General features: G+C 45.2%; 1 protein-coding gene across 2 annotated transcripts in view; it reads left to right on the forward strand.

Moving 5' to 3' along the window:
- Positions 1-16873, forward strand: part of LOC308089996 (relaxin receptor 2-like) — a 231202-nt gene that overhangs the window by 203940 nt on the left and 10389 nt on the right. For both annotated transcript variants that reach the window (XM_080435012.1, XM_080435011.1), the window contains exon 19: positions 14629-14794. In XM_080435012.1, coding sequence (XP_080291138.1) covers positions 14629-14794 — 166 coding nt within the window. The remainder of the gene's footprint in view (positions 1-14628; positions 14795-16873) is intronic.

Consider the following 16873-nt stretch of genomic DNA (forward strand, 5'->3'; position numbering starts at 1 on the left):
TTTGTCTGAGCACGTCATAATAATGATAAGTGAACGTTTGGAACGTAATTTATTTTGTTTATTTTAAATATTGTGATGAATATCATACCATGGATTGATGTTATAGCATTACTCATCCGTTAATTCATCAATCGCCAAGTACCACTAAATCAAATCAAATCAAATGTATTCACATAGCACATTTAAAAACAACTCACATTGTACCAAAGTACTTCACAGGTCAGAACAAAAAGAAGAAAAATAACAGCAATACAAAACAGTCAGTGACAAAATAGCCTGCCCCAGCGTGTCTGATATCTGGTCTAGAGGGGCGGATTCAAAATCTCCAGAGAAAACAGCCGGTGTCTCCTATTGGTTCACCAATCTGTGCGATCGCCCCCGCCCCGCTCCCCGCCCCTCCTCCTCCCCCAATGTGCAGCATTGAGAGCTCTGACGTCACAACATTTGCAGCGACGCCCTCTGCACTCTGGTTGGTTGGGAAAATGAAAGGTTGACTCCCACTTCCTATGCCAGAAATTTTAACAGCTTGGTCCAGGCTTTATTTTTGAGCAAAACGCGAAGGAAAATAAAAGCCTGGAGATCGAGGCTAGTGACAAAACAACACACAGATATAATACTCAGACAGTAGAAAAACATTAAGAGCAGCAAGGCATACTAGGGTTGTGCGGTTTCCACATTTTTAAACCACGGTTTATGCCCCCCAAAAAACCACGGTATTCGGTTTTACCGTTTAATTAATTTTAAGTGGCCAGCGGCCGCGTAACATGGTCTGATATGACAGGCTGTTAAATTAATGCAAACACAGACTGCTATTACAGTCTGTCGCCACCAGAAAGCTCCCTTTCCCCAATAATAGTGGTATTGGGGAAAGGAGACATCTGGTGGCGACAGACTGTAATAGCAGATTAGCGGTCTCTGATTGCATTATAATTACCACACTCTAAAATGAACGCATAATTGTCCATTTAATGAGCGTTAATGTCGACCCATTCAAACAAAGCAACGTTACGTTTCCAACCAACATTTGACAACATTACATTACCATTTAGACAGGCTGCTATTGCTAAAGGATCAAAATTAAAGCAGTTAGTTTTCTTTCAGTGCGTTTAAAGAAATAAACAGATTCTTATAGGGAGAAACAACTGCACTTTATTGACGGACTCCAGGCACTGAAAATGTGAAAAAAATCACATTTTTTACTTAAGTAAAAGTATCATTACTGCAATGTAGAAATACTCTGTTACAAGTAAAAGTCCTGAACTAATTTACTTGAGTAGAAGTACAAAAGTATTGATGCCTCCCTAGACAGAACATCGGATACAAAACATTTTATTGCCACTTAGGCTATTAGGTATAATGTTTTACCTACAACAACAATAAACAATACCAAGAAACAAGCCCCTAGGGCTTTTTGTGTACAATATGTAAACTGTTAATAAAGTATTTAATACAAAAAGTCGTTTTTTCTTTTAACAAAAAATGAACACGAATATTTTACAAAGTGCATGTTTTTAGCCTAACTGTAGGCTTAATACCAAAGGCAACTTCAAGTTCAGTGCAAACTTTGTAACAACTCTGAAGTTTGTAAACAATATAACATTGTAGGCTATTGCCTATGTGCATGTGCAGACTGTGCACGTTAAGTAGAAGCGCATACTTTCTTAGCCCAACAGGCTTTATAACAAGGTGACTTTATGCAGTGCAAGTAGCTGCAGGCTGCAGCAGCAGCAGCACAACATTAAACATTCTTCAAATTAAAATAATAAAACCTAAATTAAACGAAAATGAAAGTCTCACTCTCTTTCTAAATAAACGTTGTGTACACAAAAATCAATTGCTCTTCATAGCCATTATTCAGACAGATAGCGGCAACCTACTCCAGGTTTTTAGCCAAAAACACTAGCATGTCAACTTTTTCTGGTTTAAGGACATTTCGTGCGGGGCACACTATGTTACCAGCTGTGCTGAAGACTCGTTCAGAGGCCGTGCTTGTGGCACAAACACACAGATATTTCTTGGCAACGATCGACAATTGTGGAAAACGGTCTGCATTGCGTTTCCACCACATAAGGGGATCTTCATCCCCGTCTAGGACGGGTTCTCTCAAGTAGTTAGCCAGCTCTTCTTTTGCCTTTTGCTCTGGGGTCGCAGCAGGCTGGTCGGCTGCAACAGGTCTTCGCTGGAGCAGACTACCTAGCGAGATCTTTTTTCGTGGTGCAGCAGCAACGCCACGCTCTGTCTCCTCATCTTCCTCCGTAGCCATAGCCACTGGAGGACGTTCCCTGACTTCCCTCCCTGCCAATGCGACCATCTCCGCCTGTATATCAGCTTTCGTATCATCTAAACCAAGTTCAACTGCCCCTCCCCCATACCGATCCCTGTAGCGCGGGTCAAGAATGGTGCACTTGCGCAGCAGTTTCTGAGCCTTGTCCGAGACATATTTGTCATTTAGCCTGTCAACAATTCCCAACTTGATGTCCTTCGTTAGTGTGACATCATCTTCTGTGACATGCAGCACATCATCTCGGCACAAGTTTAACAGGGGTAGGATACAGGAGCTTGTTACATATTTTTCTGCAGACAGTATGTCTGTGAACTCAGCAACAGGTTTGAGAGCAGCATTTATAGATTTCAAAACATCCTCGTCTTGCCACGTGAATTTCACCTTGGATGTTCTGTCCGCTGCCAGTACTGCTCGAATTGCTGGTGCCTGTTCTATGATACGGTCGATCATTGCTTGTCGGGAACCCCAGCGGGTCACACACTCCTAAAAGTAAATAAAAAAAATACACGAGAACATTATAAGTCACGAAAATAATAAAAGGAAAGCACACGTTTGTCGGCCTACGCTAGGCATAATTAATTTATTGGCCATTAAATAAGTTAAATGAGAATAGAATATATTTAATCATTAATATGCCAAATAAATAACATATTTAGCGCTATATCTTACCGTTATGAGACGATGATCTGGTAGGTTCAGCTCCTTTTGTTTCTTGTGTAGCTCCTGCTGTCTACGCCAGCTGTGAGAGAACGCAGTAGTGATGCAATGACAAACTCCAATCGCGCGGTCCACTATCCTCTTATGTTGTGACACTGAGTTTGTGACTGCGAGGTTTAAGTTATGGCCGAAACAGTTCAACCATTGCCATTCAAGTTTCTCGATGGCAGATTTTATGTTGCTGGCATTGTCTGTGGTTATTGCCACGAGTTGTTTTGCATCTAAGCCCCAGTTTACAAGTGCATCTTCCAGGGCAGTTGCAAGATTGTCAGCGGTGTGTTGGTCGGGGAAAAAGCTAGTTTGGAGGCATTTAGATTCCAGTGTCCATTCCGGTGTGATGGTATGGAATGTCAGCGACATATATGGTGTCATGTTACGAGCTGACCACATGTCGGTTGTCAGTGAATAAAAGTCAGATGCCGACGCCAATACCTGCACGTCCTCTCTAACTTTATTGTATAAGGCAGGTATGGCCGTCTTTGAGAAATACCTTCTATCTGGCAGCTCATAATGTGGATCCAATTTGCTCAGCATGTCTTTGAACTCTTTTTTTTCCACAGTGTTGAATGACACCATTCCCCTCGCTAAGTAGTTGGTTACAGCTGCGGTGCGTGACTTCCACCCCGCACTGTCCTTGCTATATTTTGTGCATTTAGCAAAGGCAGATAGGATTCCTGGCTGTCCTCCAGTGTTACGACCTTATATGGTCTAGAGGACAAGGAGTAACATATTTCAGACCAGTCAGGTTCAACCAAAAAAGTGTACAGTTTATTAAACTCAAATTCACAAGGGAAAACAAACAGGGGAAGCAACAACGTCGGGGTGGCCAATGCCAGAACAAACCCTACCTTAAAAGAAAAACAATCTAAGCTACACCAAAATAAAAAGTACAATATAAACTCCCTACCTAATAAACAGGGGAAAAAAGGGGGAACAAAGAAAATGGCAGCACACCCCTACCAGCTTCCCTGTTCGGAGGTACTCAGGAAAAGTGTAAATACTATTAAGGAAGGACTCCTATCTAAGGATGGGTTTAGTTTGAGTTGACTCAGTCTGAATATAAAGAAGTAGAACTAACTTTACTAAAGTACGGCCTAACTGATGAGGCTTGGAATTAAGCTAACAGTCAGTTGGGAAAACAGGTCTCAGCAGGTGGTGTTGCAATGGTAAAAGAGGGACTGAGGGCTGATCTTTCCAGGCTTTTATAGTGGCTGCTTGATTTGGGGAATGGGAGCCAGGTGTGTCCCCAATCCCCACGCCACTCCTCCAATCTCCATGGCCACTCCCACCTTCATCCATCCTGCAGCACTGACAGAGGGTTAAACACACACACTAAGGCCATATAGGGCCGTAACACCCCCTCCCATAAAAATAAGCGTGTACATGGTTAGTTAGGGGTAGCTATAACCAATTACACAAAATAATATCTCAAACATTGTCATTGAATTGATCTCACCCCCATTCACGGGACAAGGCATCGGCCACTACATTGTCAGCCCCCTTCTTGTGTCGGATGTCCAGGTTGTAGTCTTGGGCCAGCAGGGCCCAGCGCATCAATCGTTGGTTGTGGTTGTACATCCGAGCCAGGAACACCAGTGGATTGTGGTCGGTGTAGACAGTCACTGGTGAAGGGCTGGAGCCCACATAAACATCGAAGTGTTGGATTGCGAGCAACATGGCCAGAGTCTCATTCTCTATCGTAGAATACCCCAACTGATGCTTCTTGAACTTTGCTGAGAAGTAGCACACTGGGTGGTTGATGTCATCTGTGCTCCCCTGTAGCAGGACTGCTCCTGCCCCAGAGGCACTGGCATCCACCTCCAGTGTGAACGGTCGAGAGAAGTCCGGAGCAGCTAGAATTGGAGCAGAAACAGGTTCTTGCAGAAACATCTGTAGTATCCGGCCATTCCTAAATAACGCTTTAATTCACGTCGGGTAGTGGGTCTTGGATAGGCGAGGATGGCTGATACCTTGGCATCAACAGGGCGCACCTGCCCCTGGCCTACCTGCTTGCCCAGGTAGGTGACAGTTGCCTTGGCAAACTCACATTTTGCCAAGGTGAGTGTTAGAGACGCCTTTGCTAGACGTTCAAACACCATACTCAAGGACTTCATATGCTCCTCCCAAACAGAAGAATACACCACCACATCGTCTAAGTAGACATTACAATTTGGGACATCACCTAGTACCCTATTCATTAGACGCTGAAAAGTGGCTGGTGCATTTCGCATACCGAATGGCATAACTGTGTACTGTAGGAAATGGTCTGGAGTCACAAAGGCTGATATGTCAGATGCCTGGGGAGTAAGAGGCACCTGCCAATATCCTTTCAGCAGATCCAGTTTGGTAATATAAACAGCTGACCCTACATTGTCCACACAGTCTTCCATGCGGGGTAAGGGAAAGGAGTCGGGCACAGTGACAGCATTCACCCTGCGGTAATCTGTGCAAAAACGTGAAGAACCATCTGCTTTTGGTGTTAGTAAACAGGGGGAACTCCAAGGACTATGGCTAGGCTTTGCTAGGCCATTCTCAAGCAAGTATTCAACTTCCTTCTTCATCATCTCTCTTTTAACCAGCGGGCAACGGTAGGGATGCTGTTTAATTGGGGCAGCGTTACCAACATTAACATCATGTTCTACCACTGTAGTGCATGAGGGCACATCCCCAAAGAGATCAGGGTAGGCAAGAATTAACTCTGTCACATCCTGTTTTTCATCATTAGCGAGGTAGGACAAATATGTGTCTAACTTTGACAATATTTCAGAGTTTGATAGCCTACCACATTGTTGAGCTTTACTTCCCAGTTTTAAACCATCCTCATCCACCTGTGCCATTGGGCTCACTACCAGAGAAACTGAGGCATCTGGGGTGACAGCAGCTTCAGTACTTTTCTCTGGCCTGTCCTTGGCATCCTCTCTAGAATGAAACAGTTTCAGCATGTTAACATGGCAGAGACGTGTCTGGCGTTTGCGTTCAGGAGTGTGAATTACATAGTCCGTATCACTCACTTTACTTTTCACCGTATATGGGCCTGAGAACCGTGCACTAAGGGAAGAACCTAGCACGGGCAGCAGGACTAACACCTGATCTCCTGGTTGGAAACTGCGTTCAACTGCCTTCCTGTCATAGTGCTGTTTCATCTTTCCCTGGCTGGTAGAGAGGCTTGCCTTTGCCAAGGCGCAGGCATGGTGGAGTCGTTCCCGACACTGAGTGACAAAGTCTAACACATTCGTTTTGGGTGAGGGACCAATGGACATGAACTGTTCCTTTAACACCTTCAATGGGCCCCGAACACTATGCCCAAATACAAGTTCAGCAGGGCTGAACCCAAGAGACTCTTGTTTAGCCTCCCGAATAGCGAACAGTACGAATGGTAAACCCTCATCCCAACTTTTCTCTGTTTCAAAACAGTATTTGCGTAGCATTGACTTCAATGTTTGGTGCCAGCGCTCAAGTGCACCTTGCGACTCAGGGTGATATGCACCTGACACCGCATGCGAGATCCCTAGGGACTGTAACGTCTGTCTAAACACCTTGGACAGGAAATTAGTTCCCTGATCAGTTTGGCAAATTTTAGGTAGGCCAAAAGAAAACTTAGTCAATGCTTTAGTAATGGTTGGGGCAGTAATTTTCCGTAGAGGAATAGCCTCCGGAAACCGAGTGGCCACACACATTATCGTTAGCAGGAATTGGTTTCCAGATTTAGTTTTCGGCAAGGGGCCCACACAATCAACAATCACATGTTCAAATGGCTCACCCACGGCAGGTATCGGGCAGAGGGGGGCAGGTGGTACCACTTGGTTAGGCTTCCCAGTGACTTGGCAGGTGTTACAGGTCTTGCAGTAACGGGCTACATTGGCTTTCAAACCTGGCCAAAAGAAGTGCCTAAGTATTCGATCATATGTTTTTGTGATTCCCAAATGTCCAGACCATGTATGGTCATGGGCCAACTCCAACACATGCTGTCTGTAAGCAGAGGGAACAACAACCTGATACACAAGACCCCAGTCATTATCAGTCTCATCTAACCCCTGCATGTTTCGGGAGATCCATTTTCGCATTAAAACCCCCTCATCGAAGTAAAAGGACTGGTGCTTGCCCCTTACCTCTGTGACCTTAACAGCCTCTGCAAAACATTTTGAGAGGGTAGTATCGGCCACCTGAGCATTGATAAGAGCCTTACGTGAGACTGGCAAGTTGGGGATAGGAGAGTCAATTGACAGGTTAGTGTTATCGGTGTCCACCTTGTGAGGTGGGGAGTCATCTTCCCTCAGAACAGAGGCAAACATAGAGTCAGCTAGATTCACCCCTTCCTCTGCCTGTTTGCGGGCCTGTGCCCTAGTAAGTACACTAGCAGAGAACACTTCCGGAAAGGTTTGTGACAATGCATCCAATGAGTCAGGTTCTGGGTTGCACACAACTTCAGGGACAGGTCTCACCTTACCCCCTGCAATATCATTTCCCATAAGGAAGTCAACCCCTTGGATAGGGAAAGAGGATCGGACAGCAACACGGAAAAACCCAGTAACCAGGTCTGATTGCACATGTACATGATGAAGTGGGGCTGGCACACAACCCATCTCAATACCTTGTACTATAGTACTTGTCCCACAGGAGGACTCCCCACTCAGGGGTAGAACATCACTCAAGACAAAGGACTGTGAACCACCTGTGTCTCTCAAGATCTTAACAGGTCGTTGGTCCTCTGCTTTTCCTGTTAAGGACACCAAGCCTTCAAAGATGAACGGCTTAAAACACTCATCGGGGACCATTGGCTTATCTGGAGCTGCCCGGAGGCCAGAGGGGGACACAGTTTTAACCAACCCCATACCTTTTGGCTGCCTAGTCTGCTGCCTCAGTGGAGTGGAGTTAGACTGTTGTAAGTGCATAGCATTCTGCAATACTGTGACCAGTCTTAAGACAGAAAAAACACGTTCTCGGATTCGGAGGGGACCCCTTGGGGCGTGTGGCCGGAGGGTCATCATTTTTGTGATAAGGCTCACGCATGGGAACATTATCCCGTTTCCCCCCAAAAACAGTCTTATGGGTTAGTGCAAACTCATCTGCGAGTACAGCTGCCTCCTGCAGAGTAGTGACCTTTTGTTCGTTTATGTACACCATGGTGCGCTCTGGTACACAGGTTTTAAACTCCTCTAGAAGCATTAGCTCCCGCAATGAACTAAAATCTGAAGTTTTGGTTGCAAGGCACCACCTATCAAAAAGGGTACCTTTCTCCCTGCCAAACTCTACAAATGTCTGTGTAGCTTTCTTTCTCTGGTCACGGAATCGCTGTCTATAAGCTTCCGGTACCAACTCATAGGTTCTGAGTATCGCACTTTTAACAATCTCATATTGCAGACTGTCCTCAATTGACAGGGCTGAACAAGCCTCCTGAGCCTTCCCAGTTAGTTTGCATTGAAGCAGTAACGACCACACATCCTGCGGCCAATGTAAAGCCGCGGCAACTTTCTCAAAGGCATTGAAATAACATTCTACCTCAGTCTCCCGGAAAGGAGGCACAAGGGCAATATGTTTACTCACATTGAATGTAGGCGTGGTAGAGGACACTGAGGGTTCCGTGGTAGTGGACACCTTGGTACGAGGGACAGCAACAGGGGACCCTGGGGGTTCTGGTTTCCCCATGCCGAGCACCTCGGTGCCAGGAGGGACAGTAGGGGACCCTAAGGGTTGTGTGTGTTCCACCTTAGACACCCCTGTGCCTGCCCTCAGTTTCGCATCTAGTTCTATCTGCCGCATTTTAACAGTCATATCTGCCTCAATGCGGTGCAATTCCAGCTTGTACTCCATGTCTATCTTGCGAGCATCTGCCTTGTCTTCATTCTGCAGCTTAAGGCGGGTTAAGCGCACCTTCAAACGTGCACTGTCTAGTTTCGATTCACTCGAAGAGGAACTCACCGAGGACAGGGGTGACTCTACCCCACTTTTAGCAGCGCCACCACCCACACCACCCCCCTCCACCTGAGGAGGCTCAGGCCCACCCACACCACCCCCCTCCACCTGAGGGGGCTCAGGTTGAGCCTGTTCAGACGGCAGCTCCATGACCTTGTTCTCCACAAGCCCTGCCAACACGAGGGCTTTTAGGTCGGCTTTAAGAAGAGGACCAGTTTTCTGGATCCCAAAATAATCAGCAATTTCATGCAAGTCTACCGTCCTGCATTTATTAAGCCTATCTACAGTGGGATCGCTTAAAAAATGCTTTAGATCAAAAAGTGCCATTTTACCATTGCACACACAATTAAACACCTATGCTGATCCCGGACGAGCCCCCAAATATGTTACGACCTTATATGGTCTAGAGGACAAGGAGTAACATATTTCAGACCAGTCAGGTTCAACCAAAAAAGTGTACAGTTTATTAAACTCAAATTCACAAGGGAAAACAAACAGGGGAAGCAACAACGTCGGGGTGGCCAATGCCAGAACAAACCCTACCTTAAAAGAAAAACAATCTAAGCTACACCAAAATAAAAAGTACAATATAAACTCCCTACCTAATAAACAGGGGAAAAAAGGGGGAACAAAGAAAATGGCAGCACACCCCTACCAGCTTCCCTGTTCGGAGGTACTCAGGAAAAGTGTAAATACTATTAAGGAAGGACTCCTATCTAAGGATGGGTTTAGTTTGAGTTGACTCAGTCTGAATATAAAGAAGTAGAACTAACTTTACTAAAGTACGGCCTAACTGATGAGGCTTGGAATTAAGCTAACAGTCAGTTGGGAAAACAGGTCTCAGCAGGTGGTGTTGCAATGGTAAAAGAGGGACTGAGGGCTGATCTTTCCAGGCTTTTATAGTGGCTGCTTGATTTGGGGAATGGGAGCCAGGTGTGTCCCCAATCCCCACGCCACTCCTCCAATCTCCATGGCCACTCCCACCTTCATCCATCCTGCAGCACTGACAGAGGGTTAAACACACACACTAAGGCCATATAGGGCCGTAACATCCAGCTACAGGTCGCTTTGTGCCCACTTGAGTTGGAGCCATCCTCGAGTAGGTTAGCGGGTGGTTCTTTTGAAGGTGATTTTTTAGGTTTGACGTATTACCGTCGGCAGCCGCAACTTTTTTGAAGCACAGCTTGCATATCGGCTTGTGTAGATTTTCTGGGTCTCCATTTTCGTTGGCTATGAATCCAAAGTGATCCCATATTGGGGCTGTTGTTTTACTTTTTGAGACCAGGTCTCCAGCTGTTATTTGGCTCGCTGCCATTTTCTCGAGGCTTAGGATACTAGTATCGCTGCAGAGCGTGGCCGCTTCCCAGCTGATTTCTGCTGCTGCGCTTCCGTAATCAATAATCACGTGACACCTTTTAACATGCACGCACCGTCCAGAGCCTTCTTTTTTTTGGAGAGTTAAGTCAATGAAGGGGACAAAACAGCGCTGGTCATACACGTAAACACTTTCACATAAGCGCAACGCACATGCCAGTGACGTCACGTGACATGCGGTTTGGCTGACGAACCTTCAAGATTTTATAAAACCGTATTAAACCGTTAAACCGTTAAACCGCACAACCTTAAGGCATACCCTTCTTATCATTATAAAGTGCATGTTCATCAGGGGATTCAAAGGCTGAATATAAAAGTGTTTTAAGCCTGGATTTAAAACAGGCTTAAAACACCTGCGCGGTCACCCCTGAGCTTCTTTTCCTTTGGCGGGACGGCTAATGTCCCCCTGTCTGCTGACCTGAGGGTCCTAATGGTGGGGGGAAAGGATAAGAGGTCAGCAATGTAGGAAGGGGCCAGCCCATTTAGGGCTTAGTAGACAAAGGAGCATTTTGGAGTCTATTCTAAACCGGACCAGTAGCCAGTGGAGAGAGGCCAGGACAGGGGTGATATGGTCTCTCCTCCATTTTGCCAGTCAAGAGTCTGGCTGCCGCATTTTGGACCAGTTGGAGACAGTTCTCAAACTATGGGTCGCGACTCAAAGTGGGGTCGCCGGAAGGTGCCGTTGGGGTCGCGTATTGGCAATCAAAAAAGGAAGAAATATTGATATATTATCAAGAAACTGTAAAAAAAGGGGGGGGGAAAGTAAGGTCGTCACACAACGTGAAGAGGATGGCCACTACACTCATACACACACACACACACACACACACACACACACACACACACACACACACACACACAGCTGACAGCACCGCCCCCAACACCGTCCGCCGACCGAGATCAAGAAGCAGCACAAGAAAACACACACACACACACACACACACACACACACACACACTCACACACACAAGCCCTTGCATGCAGAGGAGGCACACAAACTGATACTCCACAAAAAAATCCCTCATAATATGGGGTCATGGTCATAGATATAATCGAGTCCGTGTGCAGAGAGAGAGATTTTGGCGATGGAGCGGAGGTGGAAGAAACTGGTTTTGACGATGGCATTTACCTGCTTGTCAAATTTAAAGGCTGAGTCAAAAAGCGCCCTCAGATTTTTGCCATGGGGTTTAACAAGGGCGGAGAGGTTGCCAAGATCATTCTGGATCTGTGTAGTGGAGTCAGGTGGACCAAATAGTACAACTCCGAACATGCAGTCATTCAATTGCAGAAAATGTTGTGCCATCCAACATCTGATGTAGGTTGGCTAGTTTGGACTGGTCGTTGGGTTTCAGAGGGAGGAACAATTGTGTGTCGTCTGCGTAACAGTGGAATGAAATATTATATTTTCTGATAATTTGGCCAAGGGGAAGCATATGAAGGCATTGAGGCACCCCGCAGGAGAGACGGACGGGGGGAGAGGAGAAGCTACCAATGTTAACTGAGAAGCTTCTGTCTTTTTTCAGTCCTTTTTTTGGATGCAGTAGACCCACTGCCATTTATCCCCTGGAACGCTATATAGAAAGCGGTGTGAAAGCATGACTCCAATGGATGCCAGCCACCTACTGCAGTGGCTCTCAAACATTTTCATGTCATGACCCCCAAATTAATCTGTATCCGGCCGCAGACTTTCTGTTGTTTTTTGGGAAAACCACCCCTCATTTAACTGCCCATATCCTCCTATAATTCTACAAACCTCTGTCTGTCTGTCTGTCTGTGCTATGCGCACAAAAATGCCCGGTTTTCCTCAGTGGCTGGACCAATTGATCTGAAATTGCACACAGCCATTGACCATTACCATTTGCATGGAATTGCGAAGCCCGTTTTTCGATTTCACCAAATCTCAGGTGTTTATTAGCGTTTTTGTGTAAAAGAATGTCGCCATGGTTACGGGGCTGCCCAGCTATGGGACGAACTGCCTCCCGGGGTTGCCAGATCATGTGCGGATATCCCCCCACGGATGTGTCGACCGGGTATGGACTAGTCTATGGAATGGACGATCGCGGCCGCAAAGGTTTTGCGGCCGGGGCGGCGGGTCGATCGTTGTGAAGAATAATATTCTTTGATTTTTCAAAGGTGAGTGAAAACACTCGAAAATCGCTGGCACTGTGGGCTATAGACGATGTTTTTTTTCTGGCACTGAATGAGTTAAAATGATTTTGTTGCTTTTTGAACCACTGTGTTATTAAATCTAAACCGTAGTCATTACCTCGTGACTAAAGGGTTAGAACATGTGGCTTTGGCCGGCACAACCAACACAACATTGGCAATGTTCGGGGGTGAGTGGCCGGCAGGGCAGAGCGACCTCTGTATCTGCACTTATACAGCACATTAGGTTGGTCAGGTCACCTGTTCAACAACAGGGAGAAGAACTAGGTCAGATAGTTCCTCTGCATTTGTTACAGTACATCCTCCCGGTGAAACTCCTCTCTGTCAGGGGAAAAGAAAGCAGCTGGTGACTTAATGTGTACCGGAGGCGACAAGTGCTCCCACAGGACCAAATGTAGGGGTCAACTAAGACACACAAAATGCTAAATGTGGAGGAGAGGGTAAAAAGAAATGCTGGAGAGTCTTGCCTGTGTATTTTTGGTTTGTCGTCTTAAACCGCAGACTTCTCCGGCAAAACTGGCGAATTGGAACATCATGACTGGACTCGCTTCGCTCAAAATAATGATCGTGTCACGCCCAATATGAATGCACCTCACCAATAAACAGGAAATGAGAACGTGGAATTTCTTGATAATCTGTAATCCAGTTCGTAATCCAGTTTGTAGTCCAGTTTGCAATCCGGTTTGTAATCGTATTCAATCCATGGTTGTAATCCTATGTAATCCAGTTTGTACTAGAATAAACTCCTGTTTGCTCAGCTGCGCTGCCGTAATAAATGTGTGCAAAGGATGGAAGATTGGGATGGGACTGTACTTTTACAGACGCTATTCCTTTATCCACCCTCATTCTGGCAAGTGGCAAGACAGACCTTCACAGACAAACTTTTCCAGGACCTAATTTAGGAAGAGAGCCAATGGGAAACAATTACGTCGCAGGTTAGGTGGAGATATATATGCTGTGTGGTATGTCGTGGTCTAAAAAGCGCAGTGTGCACTTGATTTGCTACTATGTGTTTTTTGTATTTTTTATGTATTTTAGTTTTTGCGCAATTTATAAGTTATGACAGGGGTGTGTGGGCCACACAATTGCCTCTTCCCAGCCACAACTGGCCCGCGGGCCGCCTATTGGGGATCCGTGCTCTGTAGGTGATTATGAAGTGAGATTTCTCCAATCTGGCGCAGTAAAAGGCAACCATATGACCTTCTCGCATGGTTTGAAAAGAAAATGTGAACTCACCTACTGAGGTATTTGTTTGGTGAGAGGTCAAAGTTGTGGTGCTAATATTTTGTACTTATAACACCAGAACCACCCTTACACTATTATTAATGTCACGCACCCCCTAGAGGCAGCTTGCCCCCCTCAGAGGGTGCACGCACTATAGTTTGAGAATCCCTGCTCTAACGCAATAGATATTCTACAAGAATATGGAGCTTTAACCTTTTCGCAAAACACTTTTATTTATTTCTTTATCCAAACATATAATTGATACTACTCTTAAAGAACAAGTCCAGACTAAAATAACATATAGCCTTTTTTCCCATACTTATATTGATCCCAAATGACTGGCCATGGGGTCTATTTGCAGGATTGCCCCTGTCGTCCAGTTTCCCCACCAGCCCCCATAGCATAGAGTGGAGCTCATTAAGCATATCGCTACTTGTATACGACGGTCAAAAGTTATATATATATTTTTTCATTCATCTGTTATCCCACACGAGCCGCCACAGTCTCGTGAATCATGTTTTGGGGTGAACTGCCAATCAAAGTGACTGTACTGGCCAAGCACAGTGTGTCTTTTCCGAGACTCTGGGCAAAACACATGACAGCCGTATATACGCCGTTGGTCTGTTTAGCAGACTACGGCGGCTCGTGTGGGACAGCCAAGGCATGGATGCGTGTGTAATGACAACTAATAACAGATTTGTGAAAAGATAAAACACATATGCTTATGGGCTGCTGGGGAAACTGGACGACAGGGGCAATTCTGCAAATAGACCCCATGGCCAGTCATTTGGGATCAATAAGTAGGAAAATAAGGCTATATGTTATTTTAGTCCGGACTTGTCCCTTAAGTTGTGTGTTAAGAGTTGAGGTACTATTGCTACTACTAACCATTGTATTGCTCTCTTTCCCCTTCCATCAGAGCTAAACAGAGTTTACTGTTCTCCTATCAGGTTATCCTGATCTCCATCTGGGTGGTGGGCTTCATCATTGCTGTCGTGCCCCTCCTGGATGTGGACGCATTTGGGAACTACTACGGACGCAACGGGGTGTGCTTCCCTCTGCACACCCGAGAAGAGAAGCCCATTGCCAAGGGATACTCCATAGGAATATTCCTGGGTAATTTGAAGAGATACAAATCCATCATTGCTTCAATGCTAAATGCAGACCAGTCATTGGTTATCGAACCACTTTTTTTAATTTCAAGGACCCCCAAGGGGTCCATTTGGTTCCATTTGTACACTCGCAGAGAGCCCTTACAGACCTAGTAAGCAGTGGTGGAAAAAGTACTCAAATGTTTTACTGAATAAAAGTATCAATACTGCAATGTAGAAATGCTCTGTTACAAGTAAAAGTCCGGAATTAAAACTTATTATGCAGTACTCATTATGCAGAATGTCCCATTTCACAAGTTTTCAAATGTATACAATTTATTAAAAAATCTCTTGAAAATAGCAGATCTACAAGCTCACAATGCGTTGCGACGCCTGTAGATCGGCTATTTTTAAATGGCCGAAATGTATATAGGGCTGAAGTGTGATAAAAATCTGCAAAGTAACTAGTAAGTTTTCATATAATTGTAGTGGAGTAAAAGTACAATATTTGCCTCTGAGATGTAGTGGAGTAGAAGTAAAAGTACTGAAAACTGGAAATACTCCAGTGAAGCAAAAATTCCCAAAAATTGTGCTTAAGTACAGTACTTGAGTAAATGTACTTAGTTACTTTACACCACTGCCTGTAAGGCTCCCCTCTAGAAACCCTGAGTGTCCCTGCACTCATGCTGCCCGTGCGTGCGTGCGTGCGTGCACACTCAGGTCTATCTTTAAGAAGGCTGCGCCGCTGGCCTGAAGACATCCCAGGATGCTTGATAAGAAACTGCACTCATCATTGGCTTGCTGAGATGTTTACTGACATCTTCAACCTGTCCCTGTCCCAGGCTACTGTACCTACCTGTCTCAACCTGTCCCTGTCCCAGGCTACTGTCTGAATGATTAGGAATCCGTGGCACTCACACCATTTTAAAATGCAATGTGAGAGTGTGGACTAGCCTATGCCAACTCGTGACTCCTCCTGAATCGGTGCCCTCCACACCCTCCTTATCTGAACTAACTTGCAAACCTAGAAAGGTTTCACTCCCAACTTTTATGTTGCAAAGTCATCCTCCTCCTAGACAGGATTGTAAACATTGCTGCAGTTGCTTTGCCTGATGAGATGAAGTCATCTCTGTAAGCTAATTGGCAGAATGGTGTAGAGACCATCTAAAATATTAAAACTCTTTGATGAAAGGATGCCTGCTGTTCAGCAGTAAACTAGAGAGCTCTCCCGTGTCAAATGCACAGCCCGGAAAATAATTGGACTCCTCCTGCGCTCAAAGGAAGACACCTCCAGAGCACTCGCCCTTCGGTTAGGACGTAACGCACCACTATCACGATCTCTTTTTTATCTGTCTCCCGATCATGCCTTTCATGGCAACGTAACCTTTTAGGTCCACTTTAGTTGTCTCTTTACTTGGACTGCTTTTTTCTATCTACACCAAATATCTTGGCCAAAAATAGCCGATCTACAAGCTTGTATTTCCGCTTTTTTCCGGGTCACCTTTAGTGACAAGGCGAGACTTTGGAACCATCACTAGGGCACTGCTGGATGATCTCAGGCAGTGGCCTGTCTCATAGGGAGCTAAAAGATCACAGATATAAGCAGGAGCCTGACCATTCAGAGCTTTAAAAACAAGCAGTCAAATCTTAAAGTCAATTCTTAAACTCACAGGTCATGTCTGTAGCGTCGACAAAGCCCATGAATGCACTGAAAATGTCCTCACCTCTTGTGGCCTTTCAGTGGCAAAGTATAGTGAGCATCTCTTCTCACTGACCCATACACAATAGGAGTCTGAAGTGCCCGGCTTAACTTTAGAAACTGGCTTTGTGAAAATAGATTGCTGTGTTACTGGTTGAGAGTCAGTTCCTATTTCTCAGTTTCAAGGTTATTATATGTTTGGGGATGTTTTTATCTGGATTTTCAAATTGCATATGAAATTGCATATTACCCTGGGTAAATCACTTTAAAAATAAATAAATAAGTAAAATCAATTTACCTTGTTTATCTTTATCCCGTAGGAGTTTTCTCAAGTGATTGGACAAAATTGGTATCACAACCTGAAAATGTATTTTCTGTTTAACACATTGAATGCCAAAAACGGTC

This window comes from Gymnoscopelus braueri (genome assembly GCF_963280865.1).
Source record: "Gymnoscopelus braueri genome assembly, chromosome: 8".
NCBI classification, from domain to species: Eukaryota; Metazoa; Chordata; class Actinopteri; order Myctophiformes; family Myctophidae; genus Gymnoscopelus; species Gymnoscopelus braueri.